Here is a 17,131-nt window from a genome sequence, read left to right on the forward strand (position 1 = left end):
TTCAACATCAAACATATTCTCTAACTGACCGTGCCTTATTCAACGAGAATCTGTAACAAAAACAAGTTCATAGGTTGCCTTCTGAACAACCTCCGTGGCCGGAGAGCACTAGCTCCAATGGGGAGATGAGCTGCCCTGCCCTCAACCTCATCGTTTCACACAAACCACACCTTTCAAACAGTACCTTTCCGCTTGGGTCAGGTAGCAGAGGAGAAGTAAGTGCTGCACTTGCTATAACATCATTTGGGAGGTGAGATTCAGCCCACACTCTCAGGTTTTCACAGCCATACTGTTGTTCGATAGCATTTGCGGGGGCATAGTCATTTATGGTGAAGCCAGAAGCGGGCCTCATGCTCAAGTCTCCTAAAGGTGGACTCTCATCCTGTCTTTGCAGGAGACTCTGGGTGTACAATTCTTCCAAGGACATGTGCAGGTCAAGTACTGGATCTGAAGAATTCTCAGTAACATCCTGATTATTAAAGAAGAGAATGAAAAGTTATGGCCAGAATTATATCAATGTATGATCCTTTCTTAATGAAAGGCTATTTACTAAAAAAAACAAACAAACAACGTAATTGTTCAGTATTTAAAAAGCACTAGCAAACATACAAATACTTCGCTTAGGTGATGTGCATATACCTTTATTTTTCTAAATGCTTTTCAATGTATCTCCTGCAATCATAAGTCTTACATTCTGCTGAGTTATATTATACAGTACATGGTATATGAGACCACTTAGATACAAAAGTATGCTCTATTCACTCAGTGTTTAATGTACATGGGAAAGCAAGTAACTTATATTTCCAAGTCTTATTTAAAGAACAGTTCATTTCCAATGAGATTGCGTTCGTATGTATCACAAGACCGCAATCATACAGAAAATGACATTAATTGATTCAGATTAGCAAGAACCTTCCAGAGGAAATTATTTTAACATTTATAGGTGTTTAGGAAAAGAACAGAAAGCCACACTTCGTATTATTGTAGAGAAAATTTTCACAATATTCTGCAAGACATAACAGAAGAAATACTAAGAATGGATATTATTCTAACCCATTAGAAGATGTATGTTCTAACCCAGGCTGTCTCATTAGCAATCTGTATATCACAGAACTTCTTTTTGCTTTATATTCATTTCTAAAATTCCCTAAGCTCTGAATTCTATAGTTTTACTCCTATGTAAACCCAGGTATCTACTTACAACATATATATTGTATCGCTTGTGCTCTGGCAAGCACCTGCTCCACGAACTGCTGTTGTTGAATAGACATCAATTTTCTCTTCAATTCTCTGATTGATATTTTTAAAGTATAATAGTAGTGTGTCTACATTACCATTAGAAAAGATTAAAGCCATTCAGATACACAGTCTGCATGCACACTATATTAAAGTCTTCCTCTGTGGCTCCTACTTCTGGTCCTTTCCCCCGTGAAACTAGCTGGCTTCAGCTGTGTGTTTATTGATCGCACATTAAAAATTCACTTGATGTATGTAATTCCAAATGCACACACACTCACACATCCAAGCACATATACTTCAATTTTTAACCTAAACTGAACCATATGCTGCACAGTAGGCTTTTACTTGCTTTTTTGAAGTATCTTTATATAAGAGATCCCCATGTCAATGAATAAAATCCAACTTCAGTCTTTTTATGGTTACAAAAAACTCCTAAGTATGAAAGACTTGAGTGCAGACTTCGGAGCCTGGCTGCCCCGGTTCAGGTGCTGACTCCATCACCAGCTAGTTCTCTGAGATTTGACAAGTTACTTAAATATACCCTGTATCTTGGTTTCCTCGTCTATTAATTAGGGAAAGTAACAGGACCTGGTTACAGGACTGTTGGGAGCACAGAGAGAGCTAATTCCACAAAATACTAAAAACATGCTTAATTTAACAGAAAATGCCCCGTAATTGTTAGCCATTGCTGATATTTTTACTCGACATCTTTGTGGACCTGTAAAAATTTATTCAGGATCAACTGCTACAATCGGAGCAGTTGTTCAAATGATATACACACTTAAAGTGATATGCACACATATACTGCCAAACGGTCTACCAAGTTCCTCTCACAAAAAGGGAACACGAGAGCTCCTATTCACTAATCTTGAAAACTGTAAATCAGCTTGGCAGTTTGAGTTGTAGGAAATACATGCATTAGTGTTTTAGGGTTTTAATGCATGTGTCCCTGACAAGTAGTGAGGACACGCCACTTGTACGTCTCTTGTGAACATTCTCTTTTTATACTTTACCAAAGATTCTATCTGATGGTATTCACTTATTGTCATCATTAATATATTTTGAATATAAAGTCTTTGTGATATATACTGAAAATATTTTCCTAGCTTGTTACATCTAAGTCTGCATATGATCTATACATGCAGAAGTTAAATTTTATATGTAATCAAGAATTATGTAATTGCGTCAATTTTTTTGTGATTCTGGGTTTTCTATGTTGTTCAGTAAGTCCTTCTTCTGCACAAAGTAAATGAAATGCTTTCCTTTTTTTCTTGTGTTATCATTGCTTTCTTTTCAGATTCCATTTTAACCCATCTAGGGTGTGGTGTGAGATACGGGGCTGTCTCTTCGTGTGTTCTAAGTGGGTAATCAGTTGTTCCAACACAATTACACTCCTCTCCCTCAATAAAGTTTTCACCTCTCTGGATTTAATATATCAATGGGACGAAGAAATGAGAAAAGTGTGGACATCAAACAAGCAGAGAACATCTTTAGAATCCTCAGGAAAAAATGATGGGGAAGTATCATCCTCTATACCCCTAGAACCTAGACAATAACCGGCTAGCTCTGACATCCAACTTGGATCATTTCAGTTCTATTAAAAATAACAGTGTACTTACTAAAGAAATTGGTTAGCTTCTGTATTATTAAATTAATTATGATAATTAGCAATAAGTCATCTCTCCCACTCCAAAAAATAAAGATAACAATAAAAACTACTTTTCATCAGAAGGAGGTCAAGCTGCCCTTGTTGGCTGGGGTTTGCTGTAAATCCTGTAACAAATTTCCATGCATTATTCATGAAGGAGTTAGCACAGACACAGAAAAGAAAGAGCTAATCAACACAGCAGACAACATAAGCCTACTTAAGAAACGTTTCTGGTTGCTGAACAACCAACTGAGTTTTATTTTTAAAAGTCTTACAGTGACTGATGGGAGGAGAAGGATATAAGGGAATTAAATGGTAATGAAAAAATACAATAAAGATTAAATAAAAAAAGAAAAGAAGCTCTTTCCCCATATATATCCAAAAATACACATAGTTTCCCATTGCAATCTGGTATCTAAATGAAACAGAGGTACCAAAAATCCACCCTAATACGCCCTTCTACTTGATACGGTCTTGTGCTCTGGAGGAAAAAAAGGGGGAAAGGTTAAATAAAAATGTCAAATTTACTTGAAAATAGGTCTATTTCTTAAATGTAATGAATAACCTAAGGCTGTACTTGACCACATCATTTACCAGGTAATATATTTACAAAGACTAGCTTAATACTTAAACTTTCATTGGATACAAACTGCTTTTCTTCAATGAGCAGTCAACCACAGAAGTCTTCTTATTACTTTTCAAAAACAGGCTATAAGCACGGCTATTGCAACTTACATTGTTCCCACACTTTCTGAGTTAGGGTCCTTTATTGTTTATATGCTAACTTTACTGAGCAAAAAGGCAACATCTTTTATACCTTTGAGAGCTTCCATTTTTGTTGTTAAGATTTTCCCAATCACTCTCATCATCTGACTAGAGTGATTTAATTAGTTTTTTAATACTAACCCTCCCCTCAAAAAAAAACAGACATTTTAAACATGGATGTAAAGCCAGTAATATTTTATGTTATACAATGACAGGTGAAGATTGGCGGATTTGTTATGGGAGAAACTCAGTTCTTGCTGATGCAGTAAAGAATTACAGACCAGCAAGCCTATCAGCATGCAAGCAAAATTTATTAGTGCTAAGTTCTAATAGGTAAGCAAAAACAACAGTGGCAAGGGGCCAGATGACAAGTGCCCTGGTGGCCAGAGCCCCTCCCTGACCCTGCCAGCCAGAGGCCAGCTAGCCAGGGGCCCCTCCATGTAGCAAGAAAGGGCCAAGAGAGAGGGTCCTTTGTTCTGAGGACTTATATAGTTGGTAGGATGGGGTGTGGGAGTTACTTATGGATTGATGGATACAGGTGGTGCCAGCTTCTCCCAGGGAAGACCTAACTACCCAAATGTAGATACATGTGGGGGCCTGTTACCCTGAATCCCTTTCTCATGCTAGACTCCATTTGTTCACTTTGCAGATATGACTAGAGGTAGGCAGTTAACCAAAGTCATTTTATGGGCTTTTTCTTTGCTCACTGTAGACTCCTCCCTTCCCCCTCCAGGTCCTGGAATAAATACACCATCTCAAGGTTTTCCTTTTCCCAGCAAGTGGAGATGACACACAAAGACCTTCCAGGGCTCCTCCCTGTCCCCTACACTATCACAATTTTGCTTGTTCAGAATGCCTGGCAGTCCTACTGAATCTGGCTCAGGACTACTGGGTCAATGGGTGAGACATGTTCTTTTGCTTTCAGCCTCCTATATCAAGTTCTCTTGTTAGAATGCAATGCTGAGGGTCCTACCTTTATTTCCCCTCTGGCCACTCAACTCCTAGCTGCTACCGTAACAGATTATATATTTATCTATCTACCTATATATCTATATATACTGATATCACAGACTCCATTAGCCGTGCTTGGTGTACAAGGTACAAAAAGGAGCTTCTCTCTTGACGAACATCAATTTCAACTTTCACTGGAATCAACAGCATTTCCTACAGGTACCAGAGCCCAGAAATGAAGGACAAGCACCCAACTGGAGACCTGCCAACCCTGGAGGAGTATGAGACCCTGGGTGCACCGGGAAGGGTGGGGCCTGCAGGTGAGGATTAGGAGAAAGGGAGACTCGTCACACAGCTATTAAGTCTTTACTGGGCATATTTTTAAGCCAAAATAGGAAAAAATAAATGAAAGCATCCTCTTCCCCAAGACATGTTGAGCTTTTAAAAGAAAATCTACAAGCATTCAAGTCTGAAAAGAATTAGTTCTGCATTTGTTATGTCTTTGGAGGGAACAAGAAAAAGGGGATAAAAAGATTAATCATACAGTTAAAACCTAAAACAGTAAGAAAGGGGAAAAAAAAAACTGGCTTTTTGCCTTTAAAATTCACCTTTCAATGGCCTGCCTCCATTAATCCAAATACAGGGAAGCAGCTATATTTTTCAGATTTTTGAGTAACGGTTATTTCTCTTAAATCCTTAACTGATAATTAATCAAATCAAGCAAACTACTTTAAAAAGAAAAACACAGCAAAACAGACTCCTTGACGGGAATATTTTGTACAGAGGAGCTCCGCATGGGGCCGCAGCCCTCTGGGGTCTGAGATGAGGAAGTCTTCCTTTCAGGGTGTGCTCCTGCTCTGGGCGCCCAGTTCCCACATCTTCTAGCATACCTGACCAAAGTGAACGACCTCACATTAATGTAAGAAGAAAGGCAAAACTACCCAGTGCTACCAGACACAACTCTGGCTACAAGATTATTACGTATTTAGTAAAGTCAGAAACTTGAAGAGTCACTGAGATCTTCACCCTCTATTTCATCCTTTTTCACATCAGTCTACAGGATTCTTAGTTTTACTTCAATATCATCTACTATTCAATCTTATTTTATCAAGTAAAAACTCCTAATGTGAGCTCACTTTTTTAAAAGAAAAATGGTCAATTCTAAATTCTATAACAAATTGCCATTCTGTCTTTTCAAAAGTAAATTTTGTGAAAAGAAACAGAAAGATGAATGCATCATCTAACTTTTTATTTATTTACACACAATTCCCTAGTAAATATGTAGATGCTAAAAGATGCTACAGAAAACAAAAACAAAATCAAACAAAACAGAGATTTACTGAACAGTCCTACTTTCACAGAAAACTAAAAGCACACAAGAGTTTCACAATTTGATTTAAAACACCCTCATTAATGTCTTCTTTCTTGTTTTGTAGTTTAAATATTTCAGTTGATAAACCGGCTTGCCAAAATTTGCTTCATAAAAAAAGTAAACTCCTTGGGAATTTAAAAAAAGAAAAAGAAAGAAAGGAGGCAAACAGACTTCAGTAAGCCAATATGTTGTGTTGCATATAGCCAGCATTTGCCCTGTGAAATATATGCACTTCTCAGCATGCAGATTGTGTGATACCTTTAAGTAACAATTTCAAAGTTAAACAATGCAATCTGTCCCACTGGCAAGAATGGTGCCATGCTGTGGATTAGGCAACTCCATTAGGAGATGAACTCAGCTTCCAGCCCTGAGGCAAGGAAAGACTGAACATGGTCCAGACAGGATGCAGTCGGAGAGACAGTCTCAGGTGTGGGGAGAGAGGAGCAGCTGCACCATTCGAGATTGTACCTTGTAAACCAATTCAAAAAGATTGCCCAGCATCATTTGCAAGGATAACAGGTGTACCTTAAACATAAAAGAAAATCCTTGAATGTTCTGGCCAAAACAAAAAAACTTGTTCATTCAGAGAAGGAGGAAATCTGTGCTAGACCTATGAAAATTCTACTTTCCAACTCATTCAAATTCCCTTCCCACTGATTTATGTGGAAAAAAGATATTTCATATATTTAAGAAAGAATTACTGGCCAGTCTTTTATCTTAATTTTTATTATCTGTGGATAGTTCCAACATAGAAAAATAAAGAAAATATATCTACATATGAACTTTTTGCTCAGATTTATAGATATTAACATTTTGCCCTATTTTCTTCAATCTCTTCCCAAAGTGATACAATGCATTAAATTACATTCCCATGCTTCCTTTTTTCTCTAAGAATAACTTCTTTCCTGAGGTTGAAAAGCAACATTACCACAGAGTTTTAGCTTTTTAAGTACATACACATACTCATAAAAATACACTGAATTGCTTTGTATAGCAAAAATATAAACAATGCCAACAACTCAATAGAAAGATAAGCAACCCATTAAGAAACAGTCAAAAGATACAAAGAGGTCACGGATGAAGTGAAACCCAAATGGCCAATGTATTAACAAGGAGCTCAACCTCACTAGTAGTAATCAGGGAGCCCAAATTAAATAATAGGATACCATTTCATACCCAAAAGATTGACTAGGTTTTAAAGTATTACTTATTAAACATTATATGGCATGTCACCAAGAAAATAGAGTTGGAGCATTATCTGTTTCTAAAATGCAAACATCACAGGTATGACAAAAAGTAATTTAATTCTTCATTCACATCCAGTGACTTAAATACACTGTGCTGTTCAGTATGATTTTTATGTATTCTTTGGCATCATTTTATATAAAAACATATGACAGCATTAAATTTAATTAAGCTAGTAAATATTAAATTAATGCAAAAATATTTTCATGAGTCATTTTTAAAAACAGTAAGAAAATAATTGTAATTTTTCCAAAGTAGACCAGCTAAAAAAATGCGATTTGAGAAACACATTCCATGGTTGTCTTTGTAACATGAAATCCTAAACAGAGCTTTGAACTGTTGTGTCTACACTGCATCCAGACCACAGAATTAAAAAGCCCCTATGAGTCTAAGAGTTACCCAATCAATACTACCTAAAGGACACTGCACTTTAATTTGATAATGAGCCCATGACTTGAGGAACATATTGTTTCCCACATGCTACTCCGATAGCTCAACTCCCCCTAGCAGTGATCTCTGGAAAATCATACACCAGGTTCGCCCATAGATGAGATAACATTTCCTTCATACCTTGGCAGGAGAAGATGGAAGGGAGGGACCATAGTTCAGGCCATCACTACAAGCACTGCCATGAAGAGATAAAATAGAGGCTGGAGTAGAGTAGATACTGTCATTATCAGGAGAGTACTGAGACTCAAATGCAGACTCATTTGCTAGGTCAGCATCATTTGTGTCCACCTAGGAATAAAAGCAGTAACATCAGTTGAAAATTCTATTCTATTATACATATACGATAAAGTCTTCACTTGAGACTAACAGGCATACTGAAATCATTCCTTATCTATGCTGTTTTCTACATAACCTCTTCACCCTCTTCACTGCATCAGAGACTGACTAATGCAGTAGAAGAGGGATGAACTGCCCACCATCTGCAAGGGATGTATGTTGGCTTGAAGGTTATTTTATTCCATCAGTAAAGAGCTAAAGGTAACCATTAATAAAGGACCCGGGTCAATTCTAAATTTGAACAGTTCCATAAATTAAGAAAAATATCTGCTTTTTTTTCTAGTTCACATTATTTTTAAATAATACCTGCCCAACTTCTAGAATTTTGTAATACAATGAATGAGGTCATCACTTTTCCTATTCAACCAAAATAAACTTCTTCGATACCACTGCCAGGTGATAATCTATTTCTAAATCTCACTAAAAACATATTTTAAGTTATCGTTAACTGGATTTAAAAATCACCCAAGTTGCAGACTTGGTACTTGATGATGATCATCAGAAACTAAAGAGGAAAACCCATCATTTCATGCTGAAATCACACTAATAAACAAGGTGCTCAGTTATGGTAAAACTGTGTTATAAACTGCTATGTTTATAACCCACATAGAGTTTGAAAAACCACATAGAGTGTGGTAGACAATTTCACTATGCCTTTTCTAAAGATCCTATGACTATCTGCTGTGGAAAACCAAATGACAGAGTCAAGACATGATAAGCTTGAAGATGTTCTTATAATTCACTCACTGTTACACCTTAGAATGGGTAGAACTGACATAAATATTAACCTTTTCCAATATTACCAGTATTTTCTGTTTTATTGGCAAAATCTCCTATGTTCTCCTTATTTGTGATTTCAACTTACACATTTAGCCAGGAAAAGTTACAAAGCAGTACAACATTATACCAGGTCACATTCTTGCATAAACATGACAAGAAAACAGATGGGCCATTTCAAAATGAACTTCTCTAATAATACAGGGTTGGGCAGAAATAATACCCCCTTTTTATTACAAAACCATAAGCATGTAATTCTGTAACATAACAATATCACACTCAAGCACACCATATGACATTTTAGGTGAAATATTCAAATGGCTGTCTATCTCGTGTGAGACATTCGCATATCCTACCAACCACACTCAAGTGAGCCTGCCTTCTGCCGGATTCTGTGTATTTCAATACATGTTCAAATTCACTAGTGTGTAACTGCGTGGAGATTTATCTTTTATGTATGGACATTATGTACAACAATCTAAAAAGAAAATATTTAACTTCTGTTATCTACATAGATAATATTAACTAAGCCTCAGATAATGGATTACAATAGAAACATACTTGTTTTAAGTAACATTAAAGAAAAATATCTCAAAACAGTTTGTATACCTTTCATTGATGACTCTGAATCTTAAAAGAGATCCCAACAATCAATTCATTTAATTACTGTAGAGATAAAAACACTACAGTCCAGAGAAGTTCAATGAACCATGTATATAGTTAGTTAGGGAGAAAACCAAGGACACATACTACCATAAGATGCTGAACTCACAGAAAAGTGAGACTACTCTTCTTTTTGACTGGTAGTCATATAAGGAGATTCAAGAAAGCCATGACAATTCTAGAAAAAATGATTTCTTGGGGCACTTTTAGACGATGATGTATCTGTAACCTGCAATATTTCAAAAAGAGTTTTCTATGGCTGGCTAGTATGGAATACATTTAAACCACAGTATTTAATGTAGTCCATGGAATTCTAAACTATCTACTTTTGAAGTGTTAACATAATATTAACATAATGCCCATGAAGACCTATTACCTGATTAAAAGGTAGACAAAAATGCTGATTTCTGGCTACATACTGAAACAATTAAAAGGATTTCTAGAAATCCTCAAGTATACAATTAGAGCAAGTAAGTGCTCCCATAAACTTTTGGTATGATGTAAAGATTAATTCTACTTGTTGACATAATGCCTTGCTAAATAAATTTTTCTCACAATTTCATATACTTTTCATATATGGTTGTTTTTATTCCCATTTTGAACTACTGGAACCATTGAGTTGATGAGAAAATGTTTAGTTTTCAAAACATAATGAACAAAGAATATAGTAAGACTTTAGACTATTTTGAAAAGCAAAAATTATACATAAGAGTTTTGAAAGAAAGCTTGATAAGTCATGGCCACTAACCAGAGCCAAGTCAGCCCTGAAGAGGGCTTTGTCAGCCAGCCCTTCCTCCTCACAGGAGTGTGGGGGGTAGAGAAAGCAATCCTCCTTAGCAGAAACATAGCCTTCTTCTGGTGAGAGCTGCAGGGAGAATGAAACTCAGTGTTGGAGGATGAAATGAAAAAGAAAGAGAGGGGAGAGGGGGACAGGAGAAAAAGAAGAAAAGAAGAAAGTATGGGAAAGTTTTCAAATGATACCACATGACTTTAACATCAAATGGTGAGCATAAATATGATAAATATTCATATTTAACAATTTTGTTAAGACACAGTGAGGATACTTATTGCAATACCAACATCACCTGTTAGAGGAGAATCCTTTTCAACTCATTTTTTTCATTTTTCTTATATAAGATTATCAAAATTAATAATATTTTATATTAAAGTAATCTGTTTAATTTTTTAGCTGGCAAATATTCTGGCTAAACAAGGCAACTTTTGTGTATTAAAACATGAAAGAATTGCCAAAGAATCAAAATATTAAAAAGAATCAACTTGTGTCATCCCTTATTAGAATGTTTTTTTAAGGAATGTAATTTTACTTGACAAGGAATGTTAGTGAACCCTACAATGAAGTCTCTTAATTCAGCATGGCCTTTAAAAAGCAAAAAAAACAAAAACAAAAACAGAAAACTACATGCATGCCATCTACTTAAACTGCATCCTGATCTATGACACTGTAATCCTGATCACACTACCAGGAAACCTGACATTCCTGTTCCAGCCTCAAATGAAACAAGCTACCACACTTAGATAATCGCTATGCCTGCCTCATCACCCTGCTTCATCAATACCTGCAGAAGCAGTTTAGGACAATACTGTTTCTCTTCTTTTTCACACAAGCTAATAGTAAACCTCACCTTATATAAAAGATATTTATCACATTAATGCAATGCATACCGAATTTGAAATAGCAAATATTCTCATAAGAAAAATTTATTTTAGAACTAGCTAAAACAAGAAAAAGTCTTTTTCTGTATGACTGGCACAGTTTCTCCCAAGGGCAGTAAAAAACGTGTATTTTTTTGGCGAGTCATGTTCGCCATTTTCCTTCGTCTAACAGGAAGACCAGAATCAAATCGCGTGTGGTTAATCTTAATACCCAGGGTGGAGCAAGAAGCAGGTTTACAGTCATGGGTACAAAAATTCCAGAAGTTTATTCTTATATTGTTATTTACTAATTATTTATCATTTTCCATATGAAAGCTGTAAACCTATTTTTTGCCTGCCCTGTGTATGTACAGTCCCATAATGACCTGTCTTCATTCTTATATTCCCCTTTGTATGGATCTTTTGTTCTGATTTCTTCAATCCTGATTTGATTTCAGGTTAGTTAGATGAACCTATTTTCCTTCTCCCCTTCCTTTCTTCTTTCAGTTTTCATAAACATATTTTCATAGGTTACCAATCCTTTGTGGAGTAGAAAGTGAAGAACAAAAAAAGTTAATTAACATTTTCCCTGGCTGGTGCAGCTCAGTGGATTCAGCACAGGCCTGTGAACCAAACAACCTCGGTTTGATTCCCAGTCAGGGCACATGCCTGGATTGCAGGCCATTTCCCAGCAGGGGACGCATGAGAGGCAACCATACATTGATCTCTCTCTCCCTCTCTCCTTTGCTTCCCCTCTAAAGATAAATATAATCTTTAAAAAATTAATTAACATTTAAAACACAGGGGTCCAGCCCTGGCTGGTGTAGCTCAGTGGATTGAGCATGGGCCTGCGAACCAAAGAGTCACCGGTTTGATACCCAGTCAGGGCACAGGCCTGCCTTGCCAGCTGAATCACCAGTAGGGGGAGTGTGAGAGGTAACCACACATTGATGTTTCTCTCCCTCTCCTCCTCCTTCCCTTGCCCTCTCTAAAAGTAAATAAATAAAACCTTAAATAAAATACAAGGTCCAGCAGAAGTAACACCTGCTTGAGGATGGTTGGTAGGGTAATACTATGAGTGTGATAGTTATAGTTTTAATTTGAATATTTCATTGAAAATGCTGTATGTTATGCTTGAGTCTGATATTGTTATGTTACAGAACTATATGCTTATGATTTTCATAATAAAATTTTAAAAAATAAAACAGGGTGTTATTTGTGCCGGACCCAGTATATTGACAAAGCTTACTATTTGAACAACTCCTTTCAGAAAATCAACAAATTTTTATTAGATGTTTATGCAAATATGTCCATGTGTTTGTTTCCTTAAGGGAGGGTATTTGCCCTTTCACTTAAAATATATATTTATAAGCTAAAATAATTTCACAAAGATAATGTCTCCAGTATTTCACCTCGATTCAGCCATAAGTGCTGTTACAATCTCCATGAACATATTGACATGTAGTCTGTCATTAGATATTTTTACTGTTGCAGTAATTAATGACATGAGGGCTATACGCCCCCAGGGGGAGAGTCACAAGCTGATGAACCCATTTTGGAAAGTTCAATTTCTTGCTTTGCAGTAATTAGATTAAAAAATGTGTTGAAATCAATAGAATGTAGGACCTGAAGCCACTTTACAGAGAATCTACTTCATCCCACCCTAGTTAAAAATTCCTAACTGAATTAACAGTTGTTGATGCTATTAATTTCTCTAATATTCCACTTGGTATAGATATTTTATGGCACATTTGTTTGAAAATATTTTATTCTGCAGCATCATGACATTATTATCAACTAAAAAAGGTCAAAAGTGATGTACAAAACAATGTTGTAAATTTATTTCTGAACCTCTTGTTTTATTTCACCATTTAAAAACAATCAGAATTAAATCTTTACTCTCTTGGAGCCATAACCATGGTGATAAAAAGTACCAAAACGTCATGATTCAATCATAAGAACATATGAAACTAAAAGTAAGCCATTTTGCTTGCAAATATAAAAAGGAATCAGTAAAATCCAAATTCTTACTGGCAAAGGCTTGGCAACTCCTATTTTCACAATTCCTGACGGTGCACCCTTCAGTGCCTGCACAGCTTCTTCAAGACTGCTGTTTTCCAAGTTAACATCATTGACAAACATGAGTCGGTCTCCAGGAAGAAGGCGTCCATCCTTTTCAGCAACGCCACCAGGCACCAAAGAACGAATTACGATCACAGTGCTTGCTGGATCAATTGGATCCTGAGAGAAGGGGGAAAAAAAAAAAGAAGGCAGCCCTATTTTACACTGAAAATATTTTTACAGGTTGCCCCCACTTCCCCAAACTGTAATGGATGAGTAACTATTTCAGGTGTCTTTAAAATAAATTTCATTAATACTTCTAATGAATTATCTGGGCTAACGGTTACCTCTGTTTTAGAGTTTAGGAAGAGTTCACCCTAAACAAGGAACCCTCACTTGCCATCGTTCCTGCATCAACCTTTCAAATTGTACATATAACTTTGAGAGAACTTTAACTTTTGATAAACTGTCAAATTTTATAACTATCATCTGAAGCTAGACAGATGTCAGATATATGAATTACTAAAATCAGCATTTGATAAAGAGAATAGAAGTGTTCTGGAACATCAGTAGGTGTGAGTAAATTGAAAGCAGCAGGGTACACCGTTTGAAATAAGGAAATATAGAAGGAGGCTGTACAGAATTTGATGATGCACTATAACATATACAGCAACCTTACTATCTGCACAAGGCTCCAGAATCAGGACCTGCGAACAACAGAACCCCGGGAGTCATCGGAGACAGCGTCTGGCTCAGTATTAATTAATGAGGAGCAACAGCTGCGTGCATCCAACCGTCCGAAGCATCTCCTCAGCTACTCACAGCACAGAACACAAGGAGACGTAAGGATGCAGGGCCCATGTAAACAATTTAAGTTTATTTATAAACTTATTCAAATAACAGAAATGCTAGATTTTATAATATATCTGATTCTACATTTATTATTTACTTCAGACAAAAGCAGTTAAGTTATGTGATGCTTCCTGTCTCATCATTAAAATATAAACCATCAGTTAAGTGCATGGAATTACAAATAGTTTGGACAGACTCCCAAATGTCAAAAAATGTTTCTACAACATTCCTAAAATGTACTCTGCATGTTCTTCAAATCCGCAAGAGCTGAAATGTAAAAGAAGTCAATGAGTGCAAAGTTAAAAAGACATCCTTTATGATAACCAATGAATCATATAAATTAATATTTTGAAAGATTTACTAGACACAAGAAAATGTCTCGATTAAAATATTATCTCCTTTTTCTCTACTACTAACAATGTATCATTAGTATATATTATCTTCATTAAAATTTTGGTTAAAAGTAGGGTATATTTACCTGATAATCTAAAATGCTGAAACCGAGTCCTCTGCTCCCTTTCTCCAGCTCGATGTGCTGGACACCAGCCTCCCACATGGCCAAGGGTCCTTGAACCTTCTGTGCATTCTGACCCACATCGGTCATCTCCAGCACAGGATCCTCTGTCTCCGAAGACCCGATGAACTCGCCTAGATCTATATGAGGCTGGTAACAGACCAGACAGCTCTTATTTCAGAGGCACTAGATTAGCAGATACACATAACACTACAAGAAAAAGGGAGATTCCCAGCTTCTTTACAGAACAAAACACTCTCAAATAAGAGCAGCAACAGCTGATCAGGAAACCTTTAGGGATTAAGGTCATAATTACTGAAGGCTATTGGACTAGAAGTAATACCTAACAATGGGAATTAAAAATGTATGGTTCAAAGACCTTATATGAAAATATACACTGGTTACATCTCAGCACCATGACTGTGGCTGATTTTCACTTTTTTCATCAGTGTCTATAATCAGAAGAAAAAGATAAAGCTATTCTGATATTAAAAAATGACTCTCGCCCTGGCTGGTGTGGCTCAGTGGATTGAGTGCTGGTGTATGAACCAAAGGATCGCTAGTTCGATTCCCAGTCAGGGCACATGCCTAGGTTGCTGGCCAGGTCTCCAATAGGGGACATGTGAGAGGCAACCACACATTGACGTTTCCTTCCTTTTCTTTCTCACTTCCTTTCCCTCTGTCTAAAAATAAATAAATAAATTTTTTAAAAATAAAATATAATTCTTATGATAAATAACGACTACAGAGAAATGGCTATATATAAAAGCTCCGTACTTCAGTGCAAACAAGGATTCTAAGCTTCTGTGTCATGTGCACAAGGTTATTTCATTGATGAGTTAATGTGCACAGTGGCAAGACACACTCTGCAGTTAGGTGGGCCTGGGCTTGAAGACTGTCTCTAAGATTTCTTATCTTAACTGCAGGTATCTAATGTTAGTCTTCAGAAAAGCCAATTAGATCCATTTCTTGACATTTTGACCTGAATGGAAAAGACTCAGCAAGCAGAAAAATGGTAGTTTTGGGGATGCAGAGTGTTACCTCATATGTAGCATTAGGAGCTCGAATTTATCACATTTTAAAAGTACTGGTAGTATACAAATAAGACATACACCAGCAGAGATGATGTGCCCACCCGTGTTTAGCTACTTGCCAAGCAGTAACTGTGTGTCAGGCTCTGAGCTCAGTAGGTTATGTAAGAGAAACTTTACCACATATGTACTACATATTCACTATTACATATTTCAGTCTTCTCTCCTATAAAGACAATATTGAGTACTGATTCCACAGGAATATTACGAATAAATTATACAAGCCTGTAGTGGGCATTAACATCTAATATGCTTACATTACCTTATTTAACCTACAGAGTAATGCTCCAAGACAAGCAACATTACTTACATTGTACAGAGGAAAAAACTGAGATGCAGAAAAATGAAGTCCATTGCCCAAGGTCACAGAACTAGTAAGTGCCAAGCCTGATTCAAACCCAAGTCTGTCCGACTCCAAGGTCTATCTTATACGCTTTGGTCAATGTTAGGAAATCAAACACCAAATAAAAGAGAATTAAAAAATATAGAACCCCGTTTAGGCCTTCCATTACATACTCAGATTAGTCTCATACCCACATTCCCAGTACCTTTTCTGTTATTTCAATGTCACACAAGTCCAGGCTCTCCAATTCGGATTGGGTGGCAGGGGGCACAGTTCGGCGACAGCACACCATGGTTACTTCTATAGGCAATTCTTTTAAAATATTCACCACATCTTGGTGATTTTCCCCAAGCAAAGTTATGCCATTCACCTGGGGAAAAAGACAAGTTGTCCAAGAAACATTTCATAATGTCAACATTCTTTTAAAAACAATTTTCTGTTAAATATACATTTTACTATTGCCATAGTTCTGCTGTGCTCAGAACTACAGTTAGACTTGTAATAATACCATCAAAAACAATTGACATGCAAGTACAGTCTTGCTGGGATTGGACCTTCTAAGACACTCTTGGATAAATGACGAGCCTCCATACATATTTAATCTGCCAGTGTAGCAGTTTGGAAAGAAGAGTTAATAAAAACTTTCTTTTCCTTCATATATTTTTTATTTTATTGATTATGCCATTACATTTGTTCTATTCCCCCCTCTGTTCCCCTCCACCCCGCACACCCCTCCCCCACCATTCCCCCCTCTTTAGTTCATGAACTTTCTCAAAAGATGAAAGGAAAAAATTATTTTTAAAACTGATATTTTATATTATTATTAATAAAAAATCAAAATGGAAAAAATGGTACATAGTGTGTGCTGGCACATTTTTTTTGAGTGGGGCAAAAGAATACATTGAAACTTTCTTATTTATGCATTAAAAGTACCCAGAAGGTTGCTTAGACATAAGAGTAGTTACCAATTGAAGGCTGATGGGAACTAAGTGAACTGGACAAGAAAGAGGTTTTTACTCTAAAGCTTTGCATTTTTAAAAATTTTTATTTTACTGATTATGCCATTACAGTTGTTCTATTCCCCCCCTTCATTCCCCCCACCCTGCACACCCCCCTTCCCCACCATCCCCCCTTTAGTTTATGACCATGTGTCTCAAGTTCTTCGGATTCT

At 36.5% G+C, this 17,131-nt stretch overlaps 1 protein-coding gene across 7 annotated transcripts in view; it reads right to left on the reverse strand.

Moving 5' to 3' along the window:
• The window catches only part of MPDZ (multiple PDZ domain crumbs cell polarity complex component), a 159,710-nt gene that overhangs the window by 60,629 nt on the left and 81,950 nt on the right, over positions 1-17,131 (reverse strand). For 6 of the 7 annotated variants that reach the window (XM_053656298.1, XM_053656299.1, XM_053656294.1 and 3 more), the window contains 6 exons: positions 16,166-16,330; positions 14,491-14,676; positions 13,131-13,340; positions 10,195-10,311; positions 7,791-7,958; positions 185-469 (listed from right to left, as the gene is read on the reverse strand). In XM_053656298.1, the coding sequence (XP_053512273.1) occupies positions 185-469; positions 7,791-7,958; positions 10,195-10,311; positions 13,131-13,340; positions 14,491-14,676; positions 16,166-16,330 (1,131 nt within the window). The remainder of the gene's footprint in view (positions 1-184; positions 470-7,790; positions 7,959-10,194; positions 10,312-13,130; positions 13,341-14,490; positions 14,677-16,165; positions 16,331-17,131) is intronic. The other variant, XM_053656300.1, reaches the window with a different exon arrangement.

The sequence above is a fragment of the Artibeus jamaicensis genome, unplaced genomic scaffold, assembly GCF_021234435.1.
Source record: "Artibeus jamaicensis isolate MK-2021 breed Jamaican fruit bat unplaced genomic scaffold, CSHL_Jam_final scaffold_1964, whole genome shotgun sequence".
NCBI lineage: Eukaryota > Metazoa > Chordata > Mammalia > Chiroptera > Phyllostomidae > Artibeus > Artibeus jamaicensis.